This window comes from Typha angustifolia, chromosome 13, assembly GCF_048772165.1.
Source record: "Typha angustifolia cultivar Huaian chromosome 13, ASM4877216v1, whole genome shotgun sequence".
Lineage (NCBI taxonomy): Eukaryota > Viridiplantae > Streptophyta > Magnoliopsida > Poales > Typhaceae > Typha > Typha angustifolia.
Genome location: NC_133251.1, coordinates 3,851,111 through 3,866,706, shown reverse-complemented (window position 1 = coordinate 3,866,706; position 15,596 = coordinate 3,851,111). Strand labels below are relative to the sequence as shown.

General features: G+C 35.5%; 2 protein-coding genes across 2 annotated transcripts; both read right to left on the bottom strand.

Annotated features, from left to right (window-relative positions):
* Nucleotides 1-380: 380 nt before the first annotated feature.
* Nucleotides 381-1,987, bottom strand: LOC140774226 (homeobox-leucine zipper protein HOX21-like). The gene is made up of 3 exons (XM_073117129.1): nucleotides 1,696-1,987; nucleotides 1,207-1,583; nucleotides 381-875 (listed from the first exon to the last, which is right to left on the bottom strand). The coding sequence occupies exons 1-3, from the start codon at nucleotides 1,859-1,861 to the stop codon at nucleotides 537-539; spliced, it is 882 nt and encodes a 293-aa protein (XP_072973230.1). The 5' UTR covers nucleotides 1,862-1,987; the 3' UTR covers nucleotides 381-536.
* A 3,761-nt stretch (nucleotides 1,988-5,748) lies between these two features.
* Nucleotides 5,749-15,116, bottom strand: LOC140773009 (transcription factor ILI6-like). Its single transcript, XM_073115315.1, has 3 exons — nucleotides 9,353-15,116; nucleotides 6,330-6,876; nucleotides 5,749-6,231 (listed from the first exon to the last, which is right to left on the bottom strand). Exons 2-3 carry the CDS (start codon nucleotides 6,453-6,455, stop codon nucleotides 6,079-6,081), a joined length of 279 nt encoding a protein of 92 aa, XP_072971416.1. The 5' UTR covers nucleotides 6,456-6,876; nucleotides 9,353-15,116; the 3' UTR covers nucleotides 5,749-6,078.
* Nucleotides 15,117-15,596: the final 480 nt, after the last annotated feature.

Here is a 15,596-nt window from a genome sequence, read left to right as displayed (position 1 = left end):
CTTACAAGGATAGTGATATTGAACTAGAGAACCTGAAGTGAAAAAATACAGTCTATACTTGTGACTTTTCTTATAGTTAAGAGAACAGAGATTAAAAGATGCAGTCTGTTCAGTCCTTATAAATCTACGACGGAGGTCATGCGTTTAATTGATCTTAGAATTAATATTTAGTGAATTTTTTTTTTTACTGAAGAGTTTATTGTAATTAGACTAGTTGCTCATGATTAAAAAGAATGGAAGCTATTAAAAAGAAGGGAGCTGTTAACTCATGGGTCCCTGCAGTAGTCATTATCAAAGTGTAAGTAGATTGCCTACTTCTATATTCCCTTCTGCTATCTCCAACCAAGTTAGCTTTTTGAGCTTCTACGGAACCATGAACAGATACACATTGCTTAGTGTATGAACAAAGGGCAAGAACCATCTAGTAATGCCTATATAGATTTAATCTCATCTCATACTATTATTTCAAGCAATCTGGGTAAATTAAAAAAGAAGAAGAAGAAGAAGAAGAAGATTTGAGTAGATAGAATTCAGAACTAATGGAAGTTATTCTGATCTGGCCATGGCCAGAAGGATGGTTGTTCTTCCATGGTGCACAATAAGTTGCTAAAGTTTCCGTCGGTGACGACGCCGTTTTCAATCTTGGGGCAATTGATCCCTGGATTGGAGGAGGCCTGAAGGAGGTGCTCAATGTCTGATCCTCTCATTGACGGATAGAAATGTATACTTTGGTGAGGATTTATGGGGCTCTCGATGGTCCTCGACGCATCCAAGTTGATCTCTGAGCTGTTCTCACTTCCATTGCTGCAAGAAGCTTCAGTCTCTTTGTTGAGGTTGATGAGTTCTGATGCTTCTCTGCCTTTCAGAGCCAATATCTGAAGAAAGAAAGAAAGAAAGAAAGAAAATTCATGAATTGGTTTCAGTCCTCATAACAATTAAATAAAAAAGTTTAATATTTTTTTTTAGTGCAAAGAGGATAAATTTCCTCAAAGAAAAAGGAAAAAAGAAAAGAAAAGAAAAAGGGGACATGGAAAGGCATCTAATCAGAGAGCCCATGATGTACCCAATCATTAATAAAGGTAAGCATAATTAGTCTACATGCTAGTAGTATCTTCCTCAAAAAACTCAAAACGATCAATCATGCCCAGAAACTTTGCACAACACCATAGAAGCAATTTTAGTAGCAGTAATAGTAGTATAAATGACCTCAGCTTGGAGCTTCTTGTTCTGGGCTTGCAAAGCATCGTTCTCAGACTTGGTGGCCTCAAAGTGTCTCTTAAGCACATCGTAGTCTTTCTCCAATTGCTTGGTCTTCCACCTTGCTCTTCGATTCTGGAACCAAATGGCAACCTGCCTTGGTTGCAGCCCAAGTGCTTTGGCCAACTGCATTTTTCTCTCAGGCTCAAGCTTGTTCCCAAGCTCAAAGTTCTTCTCCAGAGTCCTCACCTGCTCTATGTTGAGCCGCCTCTTCTTCTCTCCTATCTGCGAGCAGCTGTCGGAGAAGTCGTCGTCGGCGTTCATCTCCTCGCAGGCTTCGATACCGGAGAAGGACATGGATCTCTTCCCCAGCAACGGAGCCATGCCTGCGCCAGATAAAACCAAGTGGAAGCCAAGTGGGTCATGCATAATTCTCAAGCAATTAAGAACTTGAGCTGTTAACTAGCTTGTTAATTATATAATTTGGTTTTTGCTCACCTCTGAAGTCATGGAGATTGTTGCATGGGGTGGTGGTGGTGGTGGTAAGGAGAGAGTTGAGAGGAATAGGATGCCGGTGTTCTTCTTCTTGTGCTGTTTGCATCTGTAGTATAAAGTTTGGAGGCAAGAAGGAGGTGGAGGAGGAGGTCATTCCATTGCACGCCATTGGATTCAAAGATGATTAGATGAATTCTGAGAGTGGGCGAAAGCTAAGGAGATGGAAATATATCAAAGGAGAGAGAGAGAGAGAGAGAGAGAGAGAGAGAGAGAGAGAGAGAGAAGAAGGAAGAAGAAGAAGAAGAAGAAGTAGAAGAAGAAGAATAGGGCCCATTTGACATGAGATGATGAAAAGAGACTGGATTTGACAGTGTTGTTTTCCAGTGACTTTTGTACCAGCAATAAAAGTTCTACTTTACCTCAGAAAAAGCTTCACTTTAGCTTTACCAGTTTACTGGACTTACTCCCAACTTTTGTTTGTCCCCACTCTTTGGGGTTGGGGGAAGGGATAGATAAGCTCTGTTCCACTTTAATTAGCAAAGAGTTGGTTTTCCTTCAACTGTGAATATGGAGAGTACTGTGAGCTGATTCCAATCTTTTCACTGCATAACTAAACAGGAGGCATGCAATCAATTCATCTCAGTTAATTTGATCTTGAAAGTCATGACATATATTGTCACTCTCAATCAATTACTATATCTAACACTATATTCAAAGCTATTTTTCCTAGAGTTCATAGACTATTAATTACATCTTCTCTTATTATCTGTTATAATCCACATGTTGTATTAAAGATAATGAGACGTATTAAAGACACGATATACATTATTGATTTAATACCTAACAACTTCAATTTTTGAGTAGATTAATTATCTAACATAACTAATATTCTTTTAATTTTAATCAAGATCACTTTTGCCTCAAGTATAATCTAGGAAGTTAATATTTTGTATAGATAATGTAAGATCATTAATACACTTACCAAAAAAGAAATTTATTTTTCTCCCAGTGAAATTTACTTGGCAAAAAGTGTTATTTTGTTAATCTTTGATTAATATAAGTACTGAGTCCTTTTAGTAATCCTCTGCCACCCTGGTTCTTTCCAACATCAGTGGGGCTAAAATGCTTTGGCAGTGGGGTGTTTCATGTTTGTCTTTTAGAATTGGGCTTATACTGTATGCCATAGAGTTAATTAAGAGTAGTGGGTTGCTATTTGGAAGATACAAGCAGTTTGCATGATCTGGAGAGATGGGTAGCTAGGAAAGATATTTAAAAAGAATTGTTTATGGGATTCTTTTGTGGGGCTTTTACTTGATATACAAGTAGGAAAAGAGTACAGAGGAATTGGAGAAATGGGCTGGCTAGAGAGAAGAATATATGCAAAGGGAGAACACTAAGCTTACACACAGAGAGAGAGAGAGAGAGAGAGAGAGAGAGAGAGGATTCTAGACTGAAATCTCTTGGCCGGAATGGAGAAAAAAAAACTCTAAAAACTACAACACATTCCAGGAACAGAGGTGGTTTAGCTCCATTTTATCTATCTTTATATGCTTCAAATTTAAACGTTTAAACTTTTCTTCTGTGGTTCGGACTAAATTATAATTGTTGAATTGTTTTCGCTATGAATAAATAGCTCATTAAATGAACATAAAAGCGAAAAGATCCACCTTAAATATATAAGTTGGATATCTAAACCGAAGAAGATTTCTTGGTAAGAAAAAATTTCTTGAATTCTCCTGGGAATTTCATCCTGTGACTCTTTTCTTATTGCAGGATAGCGTGTTCTCCTACTGTGCTACAGTGGCAGTCACAGCGAAAATGATCTATATAGACTCTCTGGTCAGATTTTACGTCATAATCTCTTTCACTTGATTTGAAACTCCTAAAACAAATTTTATGACAAAGAATCCAAAGAGAAAGCACAAGAAGAAGCCCCTAAATCCAAATCCTACTAAAAGAGATAACTAACTGGCACTTCAATTATTGCTCACATCTCCTCTATTCACATAACCATTTAAAAGATGGATACAAATCTTAGGTCCTTTCAAGTGTAGTTTTATTGTCATTTCCCTACTCCCATGCCAAAGTGAAATAAGGTCAAGTGAGATGGCATTTAGGCAAAGAAAATTTGTTCTTGTTCAGTCACATTCTAGACAAAATGCATGAGGTTTCAAATTGAAAAGGATGAGAATTGAATCCAATGCATGTGTTTCATGCCTTGGATCCAATATGCATCCTATGCACTTGCTTATGCTCAACTTTTTCAAATTGGAGGAGTACTGTTGGTGTATATAACTACTACTATATATATATATATGCACTTGCTTTAATTAGTTTGTATATAATTTCCTAACATATATTATAGACAACAAGGATAAGAGACTAGAAGATGTTTAATAAAGTCTTGACACCTTTCTTCTCTCAAGGAGCATCTCAAAGGCTGTCATGGTTAGCTTTTCAATAGTCAGCCTTCTCTCTCTCTCTCTCTCTCTCGCTCATGCATGCCACCACATGGTTCTTGTTGGGATTTAAGATCTAAAGCAGCTTCTCTCTAATAGAACTAGGATGGCAATGGACTATACCATAATCTTAATCTAATAAGACATAAAAGGTATATTGGAGTTTATCTTATATAGTTTGTTCTGATTTCAACTTACCTTCACATATTTCAAATTTAAACACTTTAATTTTTTTTTAAAAGTCCAGACCAAGTTGTAACTGTTTGATGAAAAATATTCAAGTGATAGAAAGAGTTTGATCATTTAGTAACTTAGTTATGACGGAAAATCTAATACTTATAGTTTAGTCTGAACCATAGATGATTAAATACTTAAACTAGAATAGGTTGAAATGGAGCAAACCGGGCCAAACTACATGAAGGTAAACTATAATTTTTCCCTGAGACATAATAATTCAGACAATAAATTCAGTTTGGCATGCTATGATGCTTCAGGTTAACTCTTGCTTGCTTGTTTGTTCAGGTAAAAACAAAGAACTAGTACTACAATAGAAGCTCTAGTTTTAGCAAATGTTTTCAGACATTTTGAGTAGTATTATGTATTATTACATTATAGATGGGATCAAAGTATGGACTAAGATCAAATTTCCAAAGTGGGCTAGACCTCGATCAAACACTTGGGCCTTTGGATGAATGCTACACCATGTAATGGCAGTGAGTTATGTGATTCTTTAGGCAAAGGAAAATTTTCCTGTCACTAAGAACAGAATATTTTATGAAAGTATGAACTCAGCATGGTTCACGTTAAATTAACTCTTCCCAAGTTTCTCTTACTTTTGATACCTTATATTAACATTATTCGTACTAAGCATCAATTCTATATTTTTAATTACACTATTCATTCGATCCATCTTTGTCACAGTTCAATTATTGTTCTACTGGAGAATAATTATACAGTTAAACAAACTCGAGTTTGTCGAATGGTGGAGAGGACTTAGTAAATTTAAAGCTGCCTTAACATTATTAACGAAAGTACATAAATTGCCTCTTAACTTGAGAGTTGGCAGAGAATATTGTCCTGCCTAAACACTGATCCAGGTAGCTACATGCTAATCTTAAAGATTCCCTCTCCATCTAATGAAATTAAGTCCCTACTTAACCAAGTAGATAAAAAATTTTACTCCAATTTGTAGCCTTCTTCAACTCTTGCAAAGATCAGCAGTCATTTATTTGTCCTTTTTTTTTAATCTAATATGATGTTCAGAAATACAATGCAACACTACTTGCTTTAGTCTTAAAATATTAGTGATCACTAATTTGTGTAACAAATATGAGGCATAAGAAACTGGATTATAAAGAGAAGGATGTTTACTTGGTCTAAAGGTAAGAGTTTATGTCTTCATCCAAGGAACTATGAGAGTTGCTGTAATAAATATTCATCTGATGGAACTTTGAGATTGTAGAGTTGCATTATGTTTCTCTTGGAAAAGGGAAAAAGAAAGGGAAAAAGAGTACTATCTTCAACCAAGACAATGTTATAGAATATCTTGAAACCTCCCCCAACTATCATCAAAAGAAACACAAAAAGGACCCTTGTTGCAATCTTCACGCAATTCCAAGGTTACACCAAACACATCAAACTATCCACATATATATATTGCCTTGAAAGCATTGAGTGAGCACACTATTTTAAATGCAGAAGTGGAAGAACAAGAATAAGAAGATATGGGAGGTCACACCACCTCTACATCCAAGCAAAATTTAGCTTATAAATACGAAAAAGAGATCAACCATATGCATAGTACATGGAATACCATAACAAGTCTCAATAAGCTATCCAGTGAAAAGGTGGTTCTTCTTATAACTCCATTCTGAACATGAAATCCCCTCACACCTAGTTTGACTTAGTAGCCAGCCTGGAGGATCTATTACATGAGCAAGCTACGGATTATTGCAGCCTGGGCACTACTTGTGTCGGTCGTTTCCAGCAACTCTGAGAGCCTCTCGCTCAAGTCATCCACTTCTCGGTGCAAGCTCCGAACGTAGTTGCAAGTTTCTTGCAAGACCTTAGCAGCAGAGACCTGCAATCATAACCCTAAATATCATATAAAGCCAATCATGCAGAAAAGAGATTATTTTGCTTGCACATCACTATGCGAGAAATTGGAGTAAGACTAACACTGTCATTGCTCCTAATGTGAGCTTCGGGAAGCAGTGCTTGCAACTTGGACACGAGATCATTAATTTGTTCTTCGGAGATCCTTGATGAACTTGACTGCCTTGATCTAGACCTTCTGGTGGACATCTTGTTAACAATGGAATGTAAACTTGTGTGCTGGTTCAGATGGAGACAAGATACAAATAGTTGGAAGAAAAAGAAGTATCTAAGAGAAAGAGGTAGTGAGACCTATGCTGATGGATTAGATGGAAAACAAGTTTGAGAGATAAGAGGTAACGAGATGAGGATGGTAGAAGAGAAAAGTAAAGGAATAGAGAAGGGTGCGGTGCCAGAAGAATTGTGTAGGAGAGAGGGTAATGGAGGAAAACAAGAAGTCAGACAGTTGCATGGGAGAAAGAAATGGGCAAGTATTGTACTTAAATAGTGTGTTGGAGAGAGAAAGAAAGAGACAATCACATCTAGGGATACGCTCTGCTGGCATCTCTGTGTGTCTGCAAGTGGGGTCTGTGAGGAAGAACTGCTTCGATTGGGAGCCAAAGGTGCAGGTCTTGTGTCAGGGACCATGTTATGTGGTAACTAAAATATCAGTACCATATCTTATATATTTATACATAGACTCTGTGTAAGTAAGAGTAGAAAAAAAAAATACTCATGCTAATTTCTTGGAAAAATAAGTTTGAAATCCTAACATGTAAATGTCCAGGAGTCAATAATACAAGCAGAGAAAGCCGGTTGAAGAGCAGAAGAGCTGAATTTACAGTTAGCATCAACAGTACATTTTATAGTAGTTCTCATTAATTTAACCTACAAAATCTATCACTGTAGGCTTGCATGACACTCCGTTTTTTAAGAGAATCCTGGAGATGTCAACCATCAAATTAATGCCTTTTAATGAAACAATTCCAAGTGGTCTTGGTTTATTTACTACAGGGAGAATTAACCTTATTGTACAGAAACCATTCATTAAAAGCTTAAGCTATTATATATGGAGTCATAGTGTATATTAAACCTTAACATGTCCAAATTTCACACCACTTTGAAATCAACCAACAGAAAGGGGAAAAAAAACTGTTGCGCATCTAACAGCAGATGCGATAAAAAATTAACAAGTTTATGAGACCTTTTAGTATTTATCATGCCTAACACATATCCGGAGAGGCAAAAAAGAGGAACAAAAGAAAAATTGTAGCTTTGCTAATTAGTGAAGATTTAAGGAGCTTCAAAGAGTAGGCAGTACATTACAGTAGGTAGTATGCATCATACTGGTTGATCCAAGAAGGGGGAAATGGTATAAACATACTCACGGAGATCAGAAATACTCATGCAACAAAATTATCTCCTTATTTTCTTCCCCTCCTGGTGCTTGTAATGCATGTGGCATGGTTAAACATGTCAAATACTATGTCTTATTGCCGTCTTAACATCTGCAAGCATTTAAAGAGCAATGGTGCTCTTCACCTTAAAGCAACATTTCTTTTCAAAAAAGAAAAAAAGAGAGAAAAATAAACACTCTTTCTTTTTCTTTTACAAAGGGCATTATGGAACATCTACATGGTACTAGGAGAGCTGCATACAAGTTTATGATGTATCCAAATGCTTCTAACCTAACTTTCAAAAGGATTTAGATGCACAAGAAAACTTTTCAAGACCCAATAGGTTAAGCACATATTCATAGCAATCATTTTCATCCTCCGAATTTGAGAATAATAATGATGATCATGTAACCTATAGATATTTGCTATTATTACCCCACTAATTGCTCTAAAAGCTTAAGCTACTAAAAGAATATAGTCTTTATGTTTATATTAGAACATTTCCTCTCACTTCTGAGCTTGAGTTTGATAAGCTCAAGAGGTAAAATTGACCTAAATAAGTGAAATTTTTATATTTTAAACAACAGATTTACAGGATTCAAATTCAGAATATTTGTTCTAATATCATGTTAATTCACCACTGCTCTAAAAGCCTAAGTTATTAGGGAGCGAAGATTTTTATTTTTTATATTCTAACTAGTATAGATTTGAATTCCTACGATTAACCATCAAGTAATGATGGAATGGTCCAGAGCAAGAAACTTTGGCAGCCAATGTATCGTAAAACCATGAACATACACAAGGAAGGTGGTTGTACTATGCTATAGTAGATCTATCAAATTTCTGTTTCTAAATTCTCTTTGTAGCTCTAGTATTAAACACATATATGGGTCCTCAAACACTAATTTTAAACTACTAATGGAGGGCTAGATGCTTCTAATATCAATGATGAAACTGATTCTTGTATTATCTTAGATATTAAACATAACTAACTATAATTTAGCATTAACCTGTAAAATAAAATAATTTTTAAAGATTACAAGACTCCAAGTACGATGTTAGATTACTTCGGATGCCATTAACCTTCTTAAAAAATTGAGATATCAATAGGTGTTTAATAGTTAGGATGAAGATTCCATGACACAGTGTGCATCATGGGCACATGAGCTAGATCTAATGGACAGCGAGCACAGTACTAGGAAATCACAAGGAAGTTTGTTTCTTTATATCCCTGGATCCTGCAGGTACAGGCTCAGAGCAATATACAAACAACTCTCAGGAGCCCAAGAAGGATCAAATGATCTCTTCTATAAACATCTGATCTACTTCTGTGTCTTGTATCTCTTTAGTCCACTCAATAGCATAAAGGAATCAAATGCATTATCTTAATCTATGGCCTGAGTCTCGTGCACTGACATCCCAAAATATTTTATGTAAAGTAAGGAATCAAATGCATTACCTTACTACATAACAGCAATCCAAGTAGATATTGCCCACACTAAAGAACTATGGAACCACATGCATCTCTGCTATAATACTAGATCAGTATTGCTGTCCTCTCTGAATACCATACATGTTTCTGTATTCTATTTCTTTCTTCCAAGCAACAACAAGAGTACAGACCAAAATTGACAAGGAGCACTTTTGAACATGTGGTTTAGATGTATAAGTGCATAATTACGCGATTACAATGACGAGAATCAGATTTACCTCTAGAGCGCAAGAATGATAGGAGATGTTGGATGGCAATCTTTCTCTACCCAGCATCTGGCTGACTTCTGACCACCAACTTCTTTATAACATGCTTAATATGGATTTAACTGCACTTAGACCCTTTATCATAAAGAAAAATATATACAGAACCTTAGCTGAGCAATGTCATCAATGAGGCACTCTTTGTGAAAACTTGAAGATATACAGGACACAAACTTTTTGAGAAAGTCTATTTTTATTGAGGATAACAGAGAGGGCAAACATATCTAGTTGAAAGAAAAACATATGAGATATCTTTTACAAATGAAGGGGATATAATCATATACAAATATACTGAAAAAGAAGTCAATTTTTAAATATGTCTAAAAAGAGGAAAATCAAAGATTATTATTTTGAAGAGAACCCATCCAGATGGATAAGTTGCAGAAATCTGGTCCTACAGAACCCATTGCAGAAGCTTCATACAACTCAAGTACATGACATAATCTCATTGGCTGCCTTAGAATTGGAAAAATATTGAATCATTACTTGCCATGTATACAAGTTGTAGGAAGGTATCATAAATAAATAAAAGATCTGCTCAGCCGTTCCAACCTCCCAACTGACCATGGATACATGTATCTAAGGTTTAACTTGATCTCCAAAAGAAAAGGACTCCCAAGTTAGAGGCACACAAATTGAAATCCCAGGTCTTCTGATTCTTGGAATCATCTGATGTGGAGTAAAGGATTTTATAGTCTTCCAATGTCAAGATGGACGATATACCATCAAGTACCTTCTTAATACCAGCAATATGCACCCCTCATGGGGATAGCATAAAATAAATAAGGTAATTCATTTTTTTTTATTAAAAAAAAAACAACCCTCGACAATATCTAAGGTCTCAAAGCTACAGTAAATAACCACTGCCATATCAAATATAAAAAGCTTGTAATACCTTATAAATTATATATGTAAAAATGTAGCTTTCCATCACCTAGACTCCAAGCCCACCAACCCCAGAAGGCATACTTGCCTTCTGTCAAATGCTTCCCATGTGCTACAGACCAAGCCATGATTCATGCCTCTATCAAGTAATCAACCTAACTGGCCGTCTACTTGTATGGAAGATAAGCCATTGATGTAATTGTAGATTCTGAGCCTAAGTGCAAACTTAATTAATCTTTCTTAATGATTTTGGATATCAGATCATAAAGTATAAAGAACATTACTCTCTATCAACTTAAGATTTTTAGAGTAGATCATAATTTCAAATCCAAAAGAGATGTTCGTTTGATACCTGATTCACCCATTCCTGTACTGGAGTAGTCAGTTCAAGTGTTCAACTCTCATTACGAGTGAGCTGATAAACTAGGATTTTGTGCACTCTCTCAAGGAGGAAAAGAAAAGGATAAAAGCAAAGAGCTTTTGCATTCAAATCCTGATAGACTTTTCAATCATTCATGTCCATTTCAAACAGAGGATAAGCATTGTAATATGAAAGATTAGGCTCGCCATGAACATGGTGATTAAACAGTAAATAAGCAGATTATCAGGGTAGTTAAGATACAATTCAGTACAACCATGGATAAATTTATTCATTTTAAATAGGTTAGAGAACTTTGGGAAAAGAGAGGTAAGAGAACAGGGAGGAGCACAAGAAGGTGCACGTGTTGGCATCAAAGCTTGACCCTTCTTTCCATGTATTAGGTCAAATTTGTTTTAAAAAGAGTGATCCACAGGTGGTCCCCGCACCTTCCATTCATGCTTACAAGATGTTTTCCCAAAATCTAGGCTGGCTTGGCTGACTAAGAGCTGAAATTAACAGAAGAAACACTAACATAACAAGGTGACATAGCTAGAATATTTGCATATTCTAAAGCTTATCATGTACTTATTAGCAAACTTATTGTTCTCCTTCTTGATAATAAAATCCTACAGGTTAATGAGTTAGACAAGATGTCAATTCTCTCTATTAACAACAACAGGGCAAGCTAGCGGAAAAATTCACCACCTACACAGGCCCAAACTCAGAATGTATGACCCGAACCATGCACAAGTCCTCACACAGCCAAAATACTTATTCTATGTTCTACCAGGATTGAACCTGGAATCCCCCATCCAACCGAAGGCCCTTTGACTCCTTTATCCGATGGAGCTTAATCCTATTGGGATACAACGATCTATGATGCATCTTGACAAACAGTTGAAACATGCCCATATTAGTCGCTTAGAGATTGGTTCCTAGGTTTTGTGAGAACCCTTGCTAGTCCGATGCAAATATGTAATTTGGACTGCCAAATTCCCATCTTAAATTTCACAAATCCTAATCCTAGGCAAATTTCCACTTCTTCGATTCTTCTCCCCTTTTCTAAACAATGTGGTGTACAAATGGAAGCATGGGAAGACACACAATAAAAAAACAGTTTATTCCTCTTTATGATAAATAACACGTCAGCAGTATAATACACAATAAGTTTACATAAATGTAGTAAACTTGTGCAGTAATCATAATGATTTAGCACTCATGTGGAAACCTTTAATGGTGACACCATGAGGATCACCAAACACCAGAACTGTTTATGCATGTGGAAAGGTTGTACCCTGTGATATTGTAAACTGATACTACTGCAAGTCCTGATCTGATTGAACCATTGCAATGTGAAATCAAAATGTGACAGGACTTCTTATTTCAAGATTCGTAATGGATCTTCCATCTTGGAATAAGGTTTATGATCCATTATGTTTCAGGCTTTCAGCCATATGATGAAGTGAGAAGATAATCTAGTATTTTGGGATCCGTTTTCAAATGCTTAATCTTGCAATGCTCTTAAGCTTTCTCTCTGTTTTCTAGAGCCTTTTATAACTCTGAGTTATCTACCACCCTTCCCTACTAATCTTTACTGAATCTAAAATTTCCATTAAGTATTAAAAAAAATGACAGAGAAAAGTTCATCTCAAGCAAAGTCATCACAATTTCACAAGGTATGAAAAAAAGGATGCAGAAAAGCCAAAGCTAACCTTAAAAGTTGTCTATCCATGAATCAGCTTCAGCAGCATATGGAACTAAGGTTAAGTAGCACCTTGAAGGGTTGCTAATTTTCTACATGCAAGCAGATAATTCATTCATCAAAAATGAAATAGAAAGCTTGTCCTAGTACTACCTCAAGATAAACCCAATAATCGGAATTCATACTGATAAACTTGCTTTTATATACCATGCAGTCTGAGAAAGAAATAGTTCATTTCTAACCGTAATAATATGTTAGCATTTTGATACACAAGCCAGCTAATATGACGCACAAAAGTTGAAAGCTCAGACAGCAATAGCAAATCAAATGTTTTTTTAGAAGTTAATGTTAGAAGTAAATAGACAGAGAAGTGTTGTTTAAAATACAAAAGATGCTACTTCAAGGAGCCACTGATCAGTGAAGGCCCAACTGTCCTACATCAAGCTTTAATTAAAGAAGAGCCAAACTAGCAAATGTACTTCTGTTTTCAATTGAACTAGAAGATTTACACTAGCAATCCTCTATAACCTAGAGTTCACAAGACTTATTATAATATATATCGCTTTTCTCTAACAAACGATGACAACACAACATCTCAACAACATAAGAAGTTCTAGTGTGAGCAAAGAGCAAGGGAATGCAAAGACTACATAAAGTAACTTGAAAGAGGAACCGATTTCTAAATCCTAAGACATAGATTAAACTAAAAGCAAAAATACAACATAATAAAAATTGCTTCTCAATAAGTATGAATACCCTTAGTTTCTTCATGTATCAAAACCGTTAGTTAATCAAAGCATACTGAAATTTGTTGCACATTATAAAATCTTACCAGTCAATTTTCATCTAAAAGTGAGATTCAGGAATTCTTTAAGAATTACAATTCCTTGGGCCTCAAAGTCAGGTGCATCACCAAAAAGAACAGAGAATGAAAAAGGAAGCACTATCAGAATTAAAGTATGAAGGACGATTAATACGGTGGACTTAAATTCGGATGTCTAATGCATCTACCTATCAAAAAAATAAGTATTTACATTCTAGAAGACTAGAACATACAAGAAGAGTTAATTGACGTATAAAACACTCATATTCTCTTACAAAGATAATAAAGAACCAGAATAGTGACATTTTAGATCATCTGCAGATGACTAACCAGCTTCGAATGTTTTGAGTTTTCTGGATACATGTAACAAGAAGTTTAATTACAAAGAGCATTCCATCCATTGTAGATGAACAGAAGTTGAAACTACAGCTTAAAATCTTAGCTATTGATATCAGTTATGTCATTCTATAGAATATTTGTAATAGCAATTAGGTAGCAAATGTCGTGGTGTAGTTTTTAATCATGAGACAAAATACTGAAGAAATAAATATTTCATTGAGAAGTGAATAAGGACTCAATGATGTCAAGCAGTAGTGTATTGCCTAGTTGAATGATTTTTCTTGAAGAACATACTCAAGATTCTACCATTAGTGTGAAAAAGTAAGAACATTTTTGCTTCTGTTTTTTTTTTTTTTTTTTCAAAACAAAAGAGCATTTAGAAAGGTGTCAAAAAGTAAGAGCTATTAATATTTGGTGCGAAGAAGAAGAGCATCATAACTAAATAAATAAGAGTGAACTTAGTGGATGTTGTGAACATTTGGTCATCTTTAGAGTAACCTTCCTGTCAAGCAAGTTCAGAAGAAAATGATACATGACACAAAAATGACATGAAGCCCCAAGTAAGTTCAGAATACTTTTCAAACAATTATTTCAAAAATGATAAATAATATGCCTCATACAGCTGTTTTGATAAATATGCAACCACAGAAATCTATTTATGCTTCAGCTTGCATTGCAGAACTTCAAACTTTGGAGTAAGAGAAAGAAAATAAATCAGTGAAAGTTTTCACTTCTAAAACAGGGCATCATTTACATTTCTAAGTTGTAATTATAAAGTTGTCCACAATTTAACCACTTCACCTCAACCTGCAAGCTCTTCTAGCTCCAAGGCTAGCCTCTATTAAGATAGTGCTTGAATGTTATCGAGCTATCTGCATTCTATCATATTTGAGATTTTGCGTCAACTCTGAGAACAAAAAGCTCGCTTAGAACACACATGTGCTTAGGATGCTATTGAACAAGAAGTCAGAACACTTGAGAAAAGTAGAATGAAAACCTTAAAATCTATTCATTTCTACACAAGGAAAATATAAAGTTAGAAGAAAAGCTTCTCTTTTCTTTTTCCATTCATGAAACAACTAGTCTTGACAACATCTTATAAACAGTAAATCATTAATTCCAAATAATGGATGGAAGACGTTTAGGTATATTAACAAACAATTGACCAACAAATTCGGCAACCAACGATCACATTGCAGATATGATATACAGATATTTCTGATCAGTCCACTACAAATCACGGACCAAATACAAATAAAATTTTATGGTGAGATCAAGTCACAGTTGTCTATCTAAAGATACCCTAAGAATTAATATTACAATCCCAAGGTACCAAAATAAATGGTTAAAACTCCCTAACGTTAGAAAGAAACCGTCCCTCCCAGAACTATGAACTATAAAGGGGTTGAGTGACACAAATGAAACACTTTGGAACTTGGCCCAACTACAAGGGATAAAATGTATATTCATTCCCCTGAAAAATTTAACAGGAAAATTATGATGTCAAATTAAACTTATCACCATGAAATTCTCCGGTAAAATAATGCAGATGCAATAACTGGTACAAATCAAGGGTCCTTAACGCAAAAAAGGACCATTAGAGGTTCATAATTCGTGTTCTATTTCTAGGTCTTTCTACACCCATCAAGAAACCCTACCCCTCTAATCAAGAATTAGAATATTACGACACACTACTTGTGAAACAAGAAGCTCCTCAAATGAAATATTCTAAGATACCTAACCAATTTGATCCCTTAATATCACGAAAATAAAATAATAATAATAATAATAATAATAATAATAATGATCAAAAGAAGTCGGGAGGAGGACCTGGAAGACGACCCCCCCCCCCCCCCCCCCCCCCCCCCCCCCCCGTTAAACTAGAGCACCGAATAATACCCGAACTCCGCTTACTTGTACCCGCGTTCTCCGAATCCGAATCCGAATCCGATCCTCCCAATTCGGTTCTCTTTAGATCTTAACTCACATATAAGATTAGTGCATAATATTTTACTTTATTTTTAAAACACATTCTATAATGTGCTTTTATTATTTGATAACTTTTCTAACAACACTCTGACCTTAATTT